The sequence below is a fragment of the Ruditapes philippinarum genome, unplaced genomic scaffold, assembly GCF_026571515.1.
Source record: "Ruditapes philippinarum isolate M1 unplaced genomic scaffold, ASM2657151v2 ctg1289_1_1_1_1, whole genome shotgun sequence".
NCBI classification, from domain to species: Eukaryota; Metazoa; Mollusca; class Bivalvia; order Venerida; family Veneridae; genus Ruditapes; species Ruditapes philippinarum.
This window is the reverse complement of record NW_026852445.1, coordinates 36,998-54,575: the sequence shown is the minus strand read 5'-3', so window position 1 is coordinate 54,575 and position 17,578 is coordinate 36,998. Positions and strand designations below refer to the sequence as shown.

At 29.8% G+C, this 17,578-nt stretch overlaps 1 protein-coding gene across 1 annotated transcript; it reads right to left on the bottom strand.

Moving 5' to 3' along the window:
- Positions 1-8,028: 8,028 nt before the first annotated feature.
- Positions 8,029-16,733, bottom strand: LOC132760565 (brain-specific homeobox protein-like). The gene is made up of 3 exons (XM_060752568.1): positions 15,945-16,733; positions 10,327-10,634; positions 8,029-8,799 (listed from the first exon to the last, which is right to left on the bottom strand). The coding sequence occupies exons 1-3, from the start codon at positions 16,228-16,230 to the stop codon at positions 8,530-8,532; spliced, it is 864 nt and encodes a 287-aa protein (XP_060608551.1). The 5' UTR covers positions 16,231-16,733; the 3' UTR covers positions 8,029-8,529.
- Positions 16,734-17,578: the final 845 nt, after the last annotated feature.

Here is a 17,578-nt window from a genome sequence, read left to right as displayed (position 1 = left end):
TTGTTCTTGGTTTCTTTTGGTCCTATGATATCGATTGTGCAGAAGCTTATTCTTTTTAAGCTTTTTGATCTAACCTACCTGATCTTGGATTTTCCTTTAAAACACAACATTTTGAAATAATAGAGAGAAATAAAGAATCCCATAAGAACGCCCAAAACGACAAAATGTTGCAGGCTCGGTTTGAGTGAGCTGTTCATGAACGGTAATGGAAAGTTGAAGTTACCGTCCACGCCCCCTAGCACCGGCTTAAGCAGAATTCAACATTTAATTATGGTAATGGTGAAATTTTGAATTTAGAAACATCCGCAGATTTGTACATGCGGAGGTTATCATGGAATATTCAGTGTGACACGTTAATGCCATTCCATGGAAAGTGGCGTATGGTCCCCAATTAATGGAATGCGTGTGCCCTAACCAGAACTAAATAAGATGGAATTTTGAAAGGGGGTCTGAAGTGATTAAGCCTGCATATCACTGATATGCTGTCAAAAGACAAATTTAAAAAGAGGCCACATATCCTCATCGTCGGATACCCACGGCCGAACCATTATCATTCATCATTATGTGACATGTTTATCAATCGTGGGTATCCGACGATGCATATCCTAAGGGTGATTAAACTGTATTCAAGTGGGGAATACTGGAACCACCCAACTTTAAAAAGGTCCGAAAACATAGAGCTAAAAAGTACCACAAGCAAAACAATAATTTCGTGCTGAACGATCTTTAAGGATCAGAAATATAATGAAAATTTATCGAGATTTATACGTATTTAAATCATAGGGCTATTGAAAAAATATCTCGGTAGTCACCAATCTTTTTAAGGTAATTAACACACTTGTTGTTACTATATATAGTAACAAAATCGCTTATGATTTCAACTGATTATTAGTGTCACGTGACCTATTATGAGATTGCGACCCGGGCCAAGAACTAGTTATCAGCCCGCTGGCCCGCTGAACAAGACTGCACATGCACAAACTGATATAATGACGTCAAAATTTACGTCATCAAACGGTTAATTGTAAAAAATGAAAGTAGGTTTTAAGCATGAATCGCTTGATATTATTATGAGAGCTGAAGCGTATTTCGTACACACACAGTTTAATTACTATTGAAATTTAAAGAAATAATACGAGAAATTAATTCCGAAAATAGATCTAATGAAAATAAAACGTGCGTCTAGATTCTACAGTAGTGTACCTTGAACAGACGAAAAGTAAACAACTCTATAGAAGTTACTGCAGTAGAAATGCAGACAGGAATTTCAACGAAAGACATTTCAAAGTATATTTTTTAGAAAAATGCTACTATTAGATCTACCAAGTGTATTAAAGACATTAATACACGTCTTAGTTGTGCCAGAAGGTGATAATCGGCCCTGAAATGAATAATGCCCTCGGGGTCATTATTAATTTTGCGGGCTGATTATCACCTTCCGGCCCTACCGGCCGTGTATTAATCTTTTATTCTTTTAAATGATTATATGTTCATATGTTAAAATATTAAATAGATTCTACCATTGAAACCAAAAATGCCAAGATTTTGCCAGACATATTCTTTGGGTTAATGTTTAATTCTTTCGTGAGTATAAAAATCCATTTGTCTAGCCCATCTTATCCTGGAAGATTCGAACATACTTAAAACAACATAGTACGTTATTGTTGTCGCTTAATTCTTTAATCTATCTCGATTGTTCTCGAATGAAACCTGAAAGTATTTTACTATGTATGATTGTTGGGATACAAGATAATTTTTAAAAGCAATATACATTCTCAAAGGTATCTTTTATTTGACAGTAAAATTGACAGATAGCTTTACGATTTTCTAAAAGTAAAACAATCGTAAATATCTGTTACTTTTAAGCTTTGGTCTAAAAATCTTACATATGACAAAATGTGTTACAATATTTTCAATGATAATAGCAATTTTATGTTATTTATTGTTCGATACTATACTTTGAATTTACGTGCTAATCAAGACGTTCACTTGAATACTTCATTTTAAGTATTATCTAAAACATTTCAAACACAGACATTATCTCACAACTAATTGTTTCTTGTGTTTTCGTTCATTACAAAAATGAGAGACTTTTCCTCAGCTACACTTTAGTTGATAACAAATTAAATGTTGATGCTGCACGTCAAAGTTGCCGCCAAATGTGAACAGTCACAGGTAATGTACAAAATCAGCATTGAAAATCGTTTTCTATTACAGTTGAATATCCGAAGCACTAATCAATTTTTTTCTCCATGTTCTTGGTATGTGCTCGTTGTTTAATAATCAAGTTGCATATTTTTGTGAAAAAGTAAAACCTAATGCATAAAGTCACAAAGTAACGACATGTCTGAAATTCTGAAATGTATGTCTGTTGCGACAAAGATTGAAACGTCTGGTCGAAGCAAAATAAATTGGATAACAAGTAAATTGAAATGATTGGTATACTTGAAATAAATTCAAGACAATATGTGCCGAGAATATATCCATTTAAATATTGGTGCGAATTGCATAACGTTCGAATGATTTTGAGGACGAACTGTTCTGTTATTTTATAAATAGCAAAAATATGTCTGTAATATCAAGTAATGGTTATGAATAAATTGTTAAATATAGTCAATTCTTAATAACGTATTGTTTACTTATATATAAAAGATTAAACTATTTGATTAAACACAAGCTTGCATATTCGCCTGGAATCTAGAACCACTAAATGATATATAAAATTTAGGCAAAAGAGAACAATCATCAGTCACAGAATCCTTCAAAATAACCTATTGCAAATATTTGTGATACGTTTTAAAATAAACGTACTTTTTCACTCAGACAATTTGTTTTCTAACTTAAATGTTAATTATTTTCACGAATCACATGTTTTGCCTGTTTTGCAAAAAAAAAAAAATCCGCTGCGCCCGTAGCGCAAAAAAAATATCTCCGTTGCGTATTTTCGTCACACCCCTTGTTCCTTGTCCGAATTTGGTTCCCGTCATTAGACCATAGACGGGTCTGTGTTGAGCTAAGCGTTCTTTCTAAACGGTTGAGGGAGAACCGCCTCTCTGATAGAGGGCGTGGTTTAGACTTTGTAATTTAATGATTCGTCGAGTGATATTGATCATAGTTGTCCTGGTTCCCTCCCCTAGTCAACGAAGACTAAATGCTAGCATATGGGGCATGAAATTAAATTTGGCGACAATTTTAGGCGGAGCCGAACTTCAACAGAAGCGGAGCAAATGAAGTGAGTGACACTGCCTTAGTCGTTACCTCTCTCAACCGTTAAGTTTTAGAACGATCTGCTCATTGGCACGTTATTATAATTTATTAGGTAGATAAAATAAGATAATGAGAAAAAAAACAAAATGATATTCAGACATAGCACTGTCATTTCAGTCAAACGATTTTTTAACCCCTTAAAGCTCTGTGATATGCTGAAAAAAGTGTGATTTTATTAAAAAAAAAACAACACACAAAGTAAAGTCTAAATTTTTCCCCATTGCTATATGGACAAATACATATCTACTAGACGACGCGTGCACGCGGCGTCTAATAATAATTGTAGGGATTTGTCTCCAGCCGCACGTCATTTCTATGTGTCCTCTGTTGCACTTACTACATACAGCTAAATGAAAATAAATACCTTTTTTTAAGCAGCTGGAAGTTTAAATATGTCTTATAGTGCAGAATTCTTATTTTCAACACTGTCGTGTTGTCCAAGGTCTTCTTATTTTTTTTTAGAAGAAAACAAGAAGAAAACAAGAAGAGAAAGAACAAAAATAAAAACTGAAATAAACACTCCTTAATTTCAAGAAAAAGAGGAAGAAAGTTTGAAAAGTTTTTGAAATTTGTCAGGTTTTGGACAAATAGAGAGAATTATAATCCCTAAAGAATGTCCAAAACACCAAAATAGAAAATGTTGCCGGCTCGGTTTGATTGACGGTACGGGAAAGTGCAAGCTACGATCTACGCCCTCTAGCACCGGCGTAAGCAGAATCCAACATTTCACATGAACTGGCTAAATTTTGTATTTGAAAATATTCGCCTAAGTAAAAAGTGTGTATGCGCTAAACACGAAAACAATGTGCGAAACTAAATAGAATAGGATTTTGAAAGGAGATCAGGGATTATGAAGCATGGCGTAAAAGGACAAACTTAAAAGCCTAGACATTAATTCATTTTGTTTGGTTGAATCTATATTTTCGGATTGGCAAAACAAATATGTCTCTTTGAACCCATATGTCTTATGTTTTAGATAAGCTAAGCTGAGCAAAGTTTTGCACGCTTATAACTTTATCAAATATTAGACATGCTTCTTATACCATTCTCTAAAAAAGAGAGTTTTTCGCTACCAAGTTTAAATGCTTACTCATGATTAAAGTGATAACTTATCCGCATTTCTTACTAGTTTGGTTATATTTTAAGCATTTAATGTAAAATACAAGTTTATTAGGGTCAAAAATCAAAATTACTGTAATTTAATCAGTCGGAGTCATACTCGTGTCACGACTAATAGAATGATATGTGTACTGGTTAGCTCCGGATTGTGTATTCAAAAAGTCATTGATATTTAATAACAAATTAAACTAACTTGTTAGTAGTTTTATCTAAACTAAACTAATACCTAGTGAGAATTACAAATATCATTCTAGTCATTAACTAGTTTCTAAGAAAGATTGTAAAAAGATGTGACGTGTATGATGCATTTAGATAATTAAATCGGACATGATTTGTCGCCATTACTTATAATAATTACACGGCAAAAATGCTCTAAGAATTGTCTAAAAACTTACGAGCAAGCAATACTGTATTACAAGAAAAACAACTCTATTTAGGTCAACATAAGTATTTACGAAATAAGTATTTTTATTGACTATTTTTGATTAACTTAATCCTAACATGACCTAACAATCCTCTAGTATCTATGCCCTCAGATAGCTGGAAATTACATATATGCGATCAGATAGCTGGAAATCACACATATGAGATAAGAAATCTGAGTAAAGCCCTGTACTAAAATGTATGTATCGATGGCTGAACGCAACACTGGTCTAACTTGATTTTTACCAAATTTCAAGGTAGCTATAAAAACTTCATTAATTCTATAAATTGGACATTTTTGTTATTAAAAAAATATACTGAACATGAAAGTGAAAATTTTATCATGGTTCTATTAATGTGATATATGTAATTAACATAATGTGCAATAGAAATTAATATGATCTTAGAAATTTAACATCAGTCAAGTATATCATCTCTAAGTATGGACCTGAATGCCAGTTCTCAAGAAAATATATTCTTTACCATCAAAGGACCCCATTGGAAATAAGTTCTCTATTTTATATTGAACTTTCATGGGTTATCCTGTGTTGTATATATTGTCTTGAAGTCAACAAGATCTTTGATTTAATTATGAATGTAAAGTTATTATATTTCAATTAATTACTGTGTTATAAACGATGTGACTGATATAACTGTGATAAATTGTCTTAATTTGTTTTGTAATATGACATATATATATATACACAAATAAATCAATCAATCAATAAATCAATTACATACATGTGAACTTTATTTGATGATGAAGTGGGAGATTTTTCTTCAATAAGAGGGAGATTTTAGAATTTGCAATAAACAAAGAATGAAGTTCTGTCATCAAAAATAGAGAGATTTCTTTAATTTGTGAAAATACCCTTTGTTTTATGAAATTTCTTTGAAAATATGGCTGCAGAAAGTGAGAGTCTCCCGCTAAAATTTGGAGAGTTCACATGTATGCTATTAGTATCTAATTTGAATTTAAAGCTACATTAATATACTTTTCAATATCCAGTCATTTTATAGTTCACATAATTATTCTGGAGAAAACTTTTATGAAAGTGATTTGTCCAAACTTCAATTAAATTGTACATAGGATGGGAGGGTGGGAGATCTTGTTACATCACTATGATTTAAAAAAAATTGTCTTGTAAATAATTTTCATCAACAGTGAATGAAATAATATAATAAATCTTTTTGAAAGGTTAATTTATTATTATTTTTTATTTCAATCTTATATGATTATAATACAATGTATAGCAATTTTAAACTTATAAATGTTTTTTTTGAAAACAAAATAGATTTAATTAAGAGCCCTGGATTTACAAATTCTGCAATTTTGGCAACAAAAATAAGTAAAATGTATAAATAACTATTTATGAAGTGCCAGACCTGACTTAATATCCGCAAATATTAACAATAATGATTTTTAATTTATTGCAATTTAACAGCAACACTCTGCTAACTCAGGAGTTTGTAAGTGTTATCATCCAATAAGAAAATTTTGATTAATGCAACACAGTTCTAACTTGAGTTGCATTTAAGTTATACTCACATTTGAGATAGAGCAAAATGCCAAGTGGTAAATAAAACCCGTAAAAGTTCACAATTATTTCTAATATTTTATTTACTGATGTATTTCATGCAATACGGCTAAAAAATGCAAAAAGTCATTTTTGAAAAAAAAAAGTTAGACCAGTGTTGCGTTCAGCCATCGGTATGTTTGTGCTAAGAAAAAGATCGATAAGGTTTAAAGATATTTCGACATCACTCAAATAACATGCTTGTCATAACCTTCCTTACTATGACATCTAGCATAGCCCTTTTCAATTAAATCATTTCGATTATAGGTATCTTGATGAATCGTTTACGTTTAAAATAATGTTGGATCATGATTTATTTAAAATCGGACTAAATAATTGACAAGAATCTAGCTGAAAAATAGATTTACATAAAATAAAAAAGATATAACCTGAATGTGAAATGGTATATATAAAACATATGATTATGACATATATATTACCAAAATATAATTTTTAAAGTTTAACTAGCATATCTATATATTATTTTATCCGTATACATTTGTAGGTCGGATTAAATATGACATGGAAGGGAAGAAACTTAGATATTTATCTAGAAGTCTTGTGAGTCCTTAACTCTCATTAAACACTAATTGCCGATTACAGAAGCTGTCATTGTATATTTACCAACAAAGCACTGCTGTCAGCCATTATGTGTTTACGTTAATTGTTTCGACAGGCACACTGTCAGCTCTAATTGATAGCAGGAATCAAAACCTCCGTATCAAGATACAATCATTTTACTGGAAAATCGTTCTCCTTTAGAAACAAACGCATGTATTAGAAGATTAGTTCCAATATTTTAGATCCAGGCAAAAATGTTTAATAAATACAAAGCTATATAGTTAGGATAGGATCAACTCTTTTAAAGGCGATTTTGCACGTTATTGCTTTAAACAGACTTCTTACAAAACAGGAGACATACTAAATTCATATTCATATAATCATGTAATTTTTTAAGAAATTATACATCCCAAACAGTGATTTTATCGCTCAATATCATCACTGTTTGGAGTTCGAATACGACAAATTATATAAAATAAAATGATGCGCATCCGAACGACAAACAGTGATGTTATCAAGCGATAAAATCACCGATTTGGATATATTATTTCGATTCTAACACGACAACTAATAAATGCTACCGTACCTGATATTAAAGCAAAATTGCGCTTGATTTGATTCCGTACTTATTTTCAGCGCGTCAGACTCTTTTAGAGTTATAGTCACATGTATAATGATTACGTCACGTAGATCTAAATATTGAACGTCAACTGTGACTTTATTGCATAATAACACACACTTTCGGTCCTTCTATATTCAATATTGAAAATGTGGGTCGTGTTAGAATTGATAACAATATGCATTTGTATCATATTCTGGTTATTTTATTTGTACACGATTTATTAAAATTCATTTAAAACTGTTTTTAAGAGCCATCTTCAGGTATACTATATTGTCTTTGTTGTCAGATTTGCGAGTAACTCATTCTAATACATTTCTTGAATAAGTTAGATGAAAAAGGGTTTTTGTATACTTGCATATATTTATTTCTCTAAATTGAATGAGACAAATATATCTAACTACATGTACAAATCTAAAAAGAAAAGAATGTGTTTTATGCAAATTTGCAAATTTCTAAAAACATCTGCAGTTCCCATTTAAATAAATGGTAGAGAACTACATATGACGAAAAAAACTGGCTCAGTGGGTATGTTCTGCTATGTTTTTCCATGTGAGTGGTATGGAAAGTTACCAATATTTCACCATGCAGCAATAGATAAAAGATTTCACTTTCAAATGGTGTATAATATAAAAGGATTAAATATACATCCATTAAGTTTTATTTGCAACAAAATGTCTACTTTTTGCACTTTTATAGGCATTAGTGATATTACAATGGAATATATAGGAGCTGCTTATCTCCATCTATTTGTTATCTTCATCTCTAATACTTACTAATTCCATCGATTTTAAAGTCAGTATTAAAAGATAAGTTCAAAGGCTAAAGAAAACATGGCAACGTAATTCGTGTATACATTAAAACGTAGACTTCAAAAGTCGGAAATTTGCAAATAACACATTTTAGATACGAAAAGTTATTCCATTTATATTCATGAATATTGAATTGTTCACACAGTTAACATTATGTTAAAGATGACGAGGAGGAGCACACATTGAACGGATAATGCCTCAAATATTCTCGGCTTTTATTAACATAATTTCCACTGTTATTATCATTAACTATTTTATCGTCGTCATCATCATCACTTTCATTGTCATTTAATTGTTCAACGTCTACACATGTTTCACCAACATTAGTAGGGTCTTGTGCATTGTTTTCGATGGCTGATGTCTCTTTTCTTGGTCGACCTTTTGGTTTGGTCGGCGATTCTGTACATCCGTCTTGTAAAACCTGCAGTTAGAAAGAAATGACCCAATCCATTCATAAATATATATCAAACTTCTTAGTGCTGTAGGTGTGATTTATAGATATTGAAATAGATATACATGTATTGAGACTGATAGAAAGAGAACATAGATGCTATAATTTAAAAGATATCGGCTTGTCAAATTGTTATATAGGAAATCATAACAATTATATTCCCTTGTGAATATAGATTCTTGCAAAAGTAAAAAAAGTTTCTCTGCTACTACAATATAATTGATTTGTTTTAAGGACAATGAATATGTCATTTATTTGCAAAAGATAATTCTGTCCATATGAAGCTAAATCATGTTTATTTCAAGTTTTTTTGTGATTTACAATAAAAATAAAAATGAAAGGTTATATAACTAATAATTTTATCATCGGTTATATAATCATTCAAAACGATTCAGTAACAAAGGATGAAAGCTTAAAAACAACTCGAGCTGCATGACATATGTTACATTGTGCACAGCAAAAAAAAAAAAGTTTATACACGACCATTTCACCCGTCAACATTCTTTATAATAAATAGCAATTCCGCCATCTTTAGAACTACTGCTTGCTAGAATGTTATCAACTGTCAAATGATGATTTTATAAATTTATAAAAGACAATAGCGCTTCTAAGAAAAAAGAATTATATTGTCATTACTTTTCTGTCTTATTTTAATAGATAAGTAATAATCTTTAAATTATGACGTTAAATTAGGGGTTAGATAAAATTTATATCGACCTCAGTCTATCGTATTTGGCTAATAAAGCTTTAACTTTTCTCATGTCCTATACCGACCTCAACATAAGTCTAGTGATATATCATACTATCGGTGAGGGCATCATATAACTATATTGACCTAAAACATTAAACGGACCGAAGGGCTGACTGATCGGTTACTTTAGTTATAAAACCCTTAATAGTTGTGGTGGTGTGGGTAGTGTACCCTAGGAATCACGACAGAAAACCACTTTGAATTCAGAAGATCAACCTTAGGGATCACGAAAGAAAGCCACTTTGAATTCAGAAGATCACGGTTCAGTCACCGCATCGTTCCTGTCAAGCAATTTACTAGTACTAATGCTTTTCTTTTCGCAATGAACTAAAAATCCCTGTATATTCCAGAGCAGGGGTAAAGTTCGAATGACCGTAAAAAAGATTTCATAAAAAATAACAACGAAAGTGACCTGCAGCGTCCGCGTTGCCTAATTCACAGTCAAGCGCTCTACCTATTGTGGTAACCGCACGGTTGAGGCTGTCAGTGTTGTATCATATTTCCGTTCTGACGTCACATAAGACTAAGTAAATCCGGTGAAGATACACTATTCTTCATTTGGTTTATCCATAATTTATTTTAGTTCGATTGTGTAGGAAGCTATAAGCTTATAGACACACTTTCGATTTATTTGCCTAAATACTTCTTACTCTTATTATATACATGTATTTAACAAATTGCATGTTCTTAAAATGGTTTCTTTTTAAAATAAAGAACTGATTGAATAAATTATATTGCATTCGTACTTGTTTTTTCCACTTCATTCTCCTGTTCTGGTACCAAGTCTTCACTTGAAGTTGGGTTAGCCCCAAGCCTTCTGCTACCTCTAAGCGGTCAGGGGTGGAGAGGTATTTCTGTGTCTCAAACCTTTTTTCTAGAGCCATAAGTTGTAAATCAGTAAATACGGTGCGACTTCTGCGACATTTTTTCGGTTTCCCAAAACTGTCAGAACCTTGTGGTGAACGCGTCCTAATATAGACCGGAAGTGGAATGGGAATAGCAATTCCGCCATCTTTAGAACTACTGCTTTCCAGAATGTTATCCACTGAATATCCTGCAGTAAAAAGTTGTTAAATAAATAAATGTTTTTTGTTGTCGTTGTTTATAATGTTTTAAATGTATATTATGGGATTTTTGTCATCCGAAATCTATCAAATTGTTGACATATTTCCGGTTTGAAGGGAACTCATAAATATCGATTCCGCTTAATTAAAGACGTTTCCGGTAGTTTTCTGTGCGCATCGTTATGCGCTTCCAAGAAAGATAATCACGGAAAATTACTCTTCAAATGAAGGTCAAGTTGAATAGTACTCGGATAAGTGTTTAAATTTCGGCTATAAGCAAATAATGAGTAAATAATACAGAATAGATATTTCTAAATGTTCAAAAGGAGATCGGTTCAAAAGAATATGAGGTCGTTTAGACAACATCACATAAAGAATTTCTCCAAGCATTAGTACGACAGCATTGGTGATAATTCTGCGAGCGTTACCCCACCCACTTGTGGTATAGTGACGAAAGTGCGTCGCGACTTGATTACTGGCAGACAACTGGGCAAAGAAGTTTAAAATGATATATTTTAAAAGTGTTGAATAAAAAAACAAAATTAATAGCTAAGAAATGTTCCGATTTTCATTATTTTCTTTGTAAATTTCTGAATACTTGCTTACTGTTCGGGTATGTTAGTCGAGTGAAAAAATGGCCCAAGATATGTTTTAAAAAGATATTCAGTATCATTAACTTAATATAACATCAACAGAAAAAGAAATTTTTATTACAACAATTCGTCATTAAATTTTACTCATCATACAAAAGATTTAGAAAATTCTATGAAAGAATTATTTTTTCATAAAACTGTAGAAAATGTCTTTAAATAAAGCGGTTTTGTGGCAGCCAGTGAACTACATTACACTAAGGTATTGCTGTATTAGTTTTAAGTAAATGATATCAAATAATTATTATATTGCTAGTAAATTTAAAAATTAAGCAGATCAGATTTTTTCGCAATAAATAATTGATTTTTCATTCCTCTTACATATATGCAGTGTATTTTACATGATCATACATTAATGTGCTATACTACAATAGTTTTGATTTTTTTTTTTTTGAGAATACGGTATTCTAATCATTTTAAAATACTTAATTTCAAAATCAAACCATTCGAATATTTTTTCTTTAAATCGCTTAAATGTGAATATACCGAAGTGAAGATATCCTATTACTTAAAACAATGTTATCTCTTTTCTCTTCCTCAACATCAGCATAAAAATTGAATTCACCTTTAATCGGTGATATTTAATATACCTAATGTTTCTACTTGATTGTACTATATATACATATGATAAAGTCAAAATTAATATATATGAATAATGCAATATATTGGTGAAAAACACTGTTATACACAGTTAAAATCAAGAGTAGTTGGTAAAACGGAAATTTATTTTCTTTTTATATATGTAGATTTTTTTCATATTCTGATGAATTCGTAAATAAATAAATAAATAAAAATAAACAAATAAGTAAACAAATAATTAAGTAAATTAGATAAATAAAAATAAATAAATAATAGATAAATAAATAAATAAATAAATAAATAAATAAATAAATAAATAAATAAATAAATAAATAAATAAAAATAAATAAATAAATAAATAAATAAATAAATAAATAAATAAATAAATAAATAAATAAATAAATAAAAATGAACGTGATAGCCATGCTGATCTTAAATACTATGCTATGGAAACAGGACTTATTTAATTATTTTTGGATCACTTGTATCTCAATGTAAATATAGGTTGTGTAAATTTCCTCATTGCCTTGGGGTTTCTGCATCTAAGTATTCTGTAAATCAATATGCACTTTGACCTTCCTCTGAACATGCTAATTATCCAGAAACAAGCATTGCCATGGTCAGTATTCCCACGCATTTATTTACAATAGAATATCTTATAACTTATAAATATATCTTAAGGGTAAGTCTTTTAAACCAGTACTTATCATTGTGCAAACATCTTGCCGCCAGATAATTGCATGCAGACGGGAAAGTGATTATTACGATTGATAGATATTACAAGGATCGCTTAGATCATTGCTGATGTGATATACACGCGGTAATGATATAATTGATCAATTAATCGACTCAACAATATCAATCAACAAGCGCTTATAGGTTCATTATGTCGTTAGAGCGGCAGATAAACTGAAATTTCTACGGCACTGCAGGTGGCTGTTAGACGATCTGAACTTGGACATAATCTATGGCAATTAGAAGCCAAAGAAAAATAAAGTAACAGACTATGAGGTGCCTTTTTCAGTTTTTGGTGACCAATTAAATAGAAATTTGTTATATATATAACAGAAACGTGCATTGGATGTAGTAAGCAATGTTTCTTTGAGTTGTTTTCTCATTTTGCCGCGCGGCAATTTATAAAAAATGATTCATTTTCATTTCGCAATTAATAGTACACGAATTTCCCTAAATAAGATCATTTCTTCTATTTAGATAGATCACTCAAATGTCTTTTTCTTTTAACTAAAATTATTACATGTAGAGAATATATCAATTTAAAGCAAGTAATTTTCTATTCTTATTTTCTTTATGATTTTTTATAAACTTGCGTTGTAATGATGTCAATGTCCATGATTTATATTAGTTGGACATTCCGGGTGAATTATAAATTATAGCCGGAAAAAGGTGCCCAATAATAAACTGAAAACTCTTAAGTTTATCATAAAACTTCATTATAAAACGGTTTATAACACTAAATGTATAATGTATGACTGAAAAAAAATAGATTCAATATATGTTGTTATTGTCTTTTTTTCTTTACGCTTTTATGTATCAGTCAATCAAATTTGTTCTGGTATTATAGATGCTGATTTTATAAATAGTTCAATACAGTTGATGTTATAATGAACATCATTCCCGTGTAAGTAAATACATGACTTCATATATTGAACAATCATGGCAAGATATGCTTAAACTGAATTTCTAAAACAAGATGAAAAAACTGAAATAAAATTTATCTAATAAACTGAGGATAATCCTTTTTCCAGATATAAACGTCTTACACTTACATATATAAGGAGTGTATCATTTATATCGTTCTACAACATTTCTTTACAGAAGAAAACCAAACATACATTTTGAAATTAAAATGAGAAGTATTAACATTAAAAATTGCTTTAAATGAAAAATAATAATAAGTAAAGGAAAAATGTGTTGTTCCACTGATTTTAACGAGTCTTGAGCTCTTTTTGTCTTTTTTGTTGCCTTTTCTTAAGTAAATGGCTTATATTTGTATTCATAAAATATCTATGTAAATAAAAAAAAGTAAATATAACAGCAAAGAATCATGAAAAAAAAAATATGTGGCAGTTTTCCTGTGTTTTTGCCAAGCTTTTGAATATCAAAACATCTATTGATCTAAATATATTTTGCTGTTGAAAATTATATTGTTCTAAATGCATATTTGTTGAAAATTATATTATTCTGAATATGTATGTGTGTTAAAATATACTGTTTTGAATGTGTATTTCTGTTGAAAATTATACTGTTCTAAATGCGTATTTGTTGAGAATGTATTGTTTTAAATGCGTTTTTGTTGAAAAAAAAAAATTATTCTAAATGTAGGCAGAATAGATATTGTTCTAAATGCGTAGTTGAAAATATATTGTTTTACATGCGTGTTTGTTGAAAATGTTAAAAATATATAATTCTAAATGTAGACTGAAAAGATATTGTTCCAAATGTGTATTTCTGTTAAATATATTGTTTTTAAATGTGTATTTGTGTTAAACATATTTTCTAAAAATACAATATTGACCCTAATGTGAATTTGGGCCAGACACTTCTTACTTTTATCATATGTAAACATTACCGGGTTCATTTTCTGCATTAGTATTGAAAAATATGATTGCAGGCATGAAGAGTGTTGATTTTAATGTGCACTTCTTTTAAAGAAAATTTCAAGATGAAATCATATCAAATAATATAAATTTGCAAAAGATTATGCCAATATTTATTGAATTATTGAATTGTGAAAATGTATGTACATCGCGTAAATTAGGAACGTTTAATAAAATATTTTAATTTTCCATTTACGAAAAATTTAAAACAAATTTATAATGGACAATTAATTAGTTAATGTTTATATTCATAATACTGTTTTTAAAAGAACTAACATTTCTTTTGATTTATATAAAAACAAATTGAGATCAATTTCAGAACACGTATTACACATAATTGTAAAGCTTTGTTTTGATTCTTAACACTTGTAGGGATTCCTCTGATATTTATTTAAAAGGTTCTTTGGCAAAATTTATAAAAATTATTATAACAGTCTGTGTTCATATTGTCCCTATCTAAATAAAACCTAATTATATTATGTAGCATGAATTACGCTAAAAAAAACAAAACTGATGTAATAAATCTATTCACAAAATTAAAATTTGTTCATCAAGTATGGCCTAAATGTTTAGAAATAATTGTTTTGTCATTATTAAAAACATTAAAATTTGCAGTGAAACGAATTTTTTTGTTATTCAGATAGTTATAGTTTAAACGATTAATTTTTCCTTTAAACGTATTAAAGAATTATCAAAAGGGTCTTAACGTTCTATTTAAAGTTTAAAATTTAAAGTTTAAAAAGTATGCATTTCTTATCCGTAGACAAATTTGAAATGTGGTGAAACAGCATATAAGTTTTTTTTATGCAATATCCAAATATTTTGCACACACTCAAACGCACACGTTATATTTATATATAATGTATAATTATTATACAAATAGTTTGACAAACGCGTTTATTACATATTTCATTTGTTAACTTATATAAATAATTAAATATCGACTTTCAAATATACAAAGAAACTTTTCTGTCTATTTTGCGTCATAAGTTTAGCCGTATTTTGATATCTCTCTATCTAAACAGTAAAATGAGTTGTAACATAAAACCTAGCATTTAGATAGCGGTCAAAATTATTCTTAATTTTAAATTCGTTAATGAAATATGTCTTATCAATGATAGCAATGTAATGCAAATGTTATTTCTATTATTTTATTTTATTTTCAATTTATTTTCACATTTAAGTTTTTATAAAAATGTTGAAATAATATGCGTTCTTAGGAAATATTTTCGATATTATTATTATTATTGTTATTTACATCTGAAATGACAATTATTTAACGTATTATTTTCGCATAAATCGGTATTTCCTTTATAACGAACATTTTTATAATATTTTAAGAAAGGCAATATTATCCCTTTTGCTAATTTCATGGGAATATATTATCAACGTTTTTATTATTGTTAAACATATCAAAATAGAATATTATCATGTAAAACATTATCATGCCTACCTCTTTTCATATCTTGATAACCAATTGAAGATTGATAATATGCAAACTCTTTCGAGCCCACATATCCTGTACCAGTCATCACTTGTCCGTGACCTAGACTCGATCCTAGGGTCTGTTCAAAGGTCCCATACTTGTCCCCTGCCGATTGAAGAGCAGCTTCTGATCCGAGAATATCGCGTATCAAAAATGAGCTTGATCTCGCGTTTGGTAAATATGGATTCGTTGAAAACATTTTATATAATTTAACTGAAAATGTCACTTTAAAAATATGTATCTTGTTTAACATAAAAATAAACACTTGTTTTTATAAGAATAATATAATCACAAGTGCCTCTTTTTAAATGTCACATTATATTCCAATGAATATTTCTTAATACGAAAAATAACTTTATAAATGCACGCAAAAACTGTTAAGTATATTCCACAAAATCAGAGATATGCTTTATACAGCACAATTAAACATCCATTTTATTATTATTATTTTTCTCTTTATTCTTTAAAACGCTTCTTTGGGATAGTCATGAAAAGAAGTAGACCTCACTTTCTGAGTTTCCCAAAAGAACTATATGCATTTTGAATACACCTTTCCGGAACAAACAATTATCTTTTAATCGTTTAATTGCTTCCAAATTGTGGATCGGATCACATTTTACCCGCTCCCGGGTTAAACAAACAATAGCTCAACATGGGGTACCAGTGTTGTGGTAAAGCATATACAAGATATGAGATAGGGAGAAAACTTATACCGGATCATTTCTGTCTGATATGCGGTAGGGCATGTCTAAAGACAAGCTGACACGCTCTCTTCCTCTTGTTTGGATACCACAAAACATTAGGCCAAAATGAATATATTTCTAAATATCTAATGACCCTACAAGAAGAAAGATTGTATCTATCCGTTATAAAAAATACAAGTAAATGCATGAATAGAAAAACATATTAAAACGTTGGAATGCTAGAATGTTTTGTTCAAGTTAACATCGTCTTTTTATCATTTATGTATTGTCTATGTTTCGTAAATCAATGTTTATATAACTAGTCTTCTTAACATAAAATAAGATCATTTGTAATTTGCTAAGTTTTCATTTATATTTCATTTCGTTTCAGGGAAAGAAATATTCTTGTTAGTCAACATCTTGCAAAATGAAATAAGCGAGATAAACAGTATTAGTGTATTTTTCACTATTTTTCACCATTTTTCAACAAAAAAGTAAAACAATTCTCTTTTAGTTGTTTTCATCTTTCAAAATTACATAAAAAATAATATCCTCTTGCCATCAGATAAAGCTTAAGCAAGAAGATGGGCGTTACATCAATGACGTAAAAAACATGACTGCTACCCAATCACGTTTCTTCACTATAACACGTGACTTTAGCACAAGCCTATCGTAACAGCAATAAAGCGCATGGCGATCTACGACAGATGGGTCTTTAGCTTACATATACCTGTACGTATGGAAAGCCTTGACTGTCTTATGATTTATTATAAAAATGAACGTTATTTTCCATATGTATGGTCTTTAAATTGTGAATGACTGATAAAACGTTTATTTAGCGCGTGAATATCAATTAAAGACATGGAGGATTCAGGTACGTACGAGCAAGATTGTTACACATGTGAGATATATTAAACA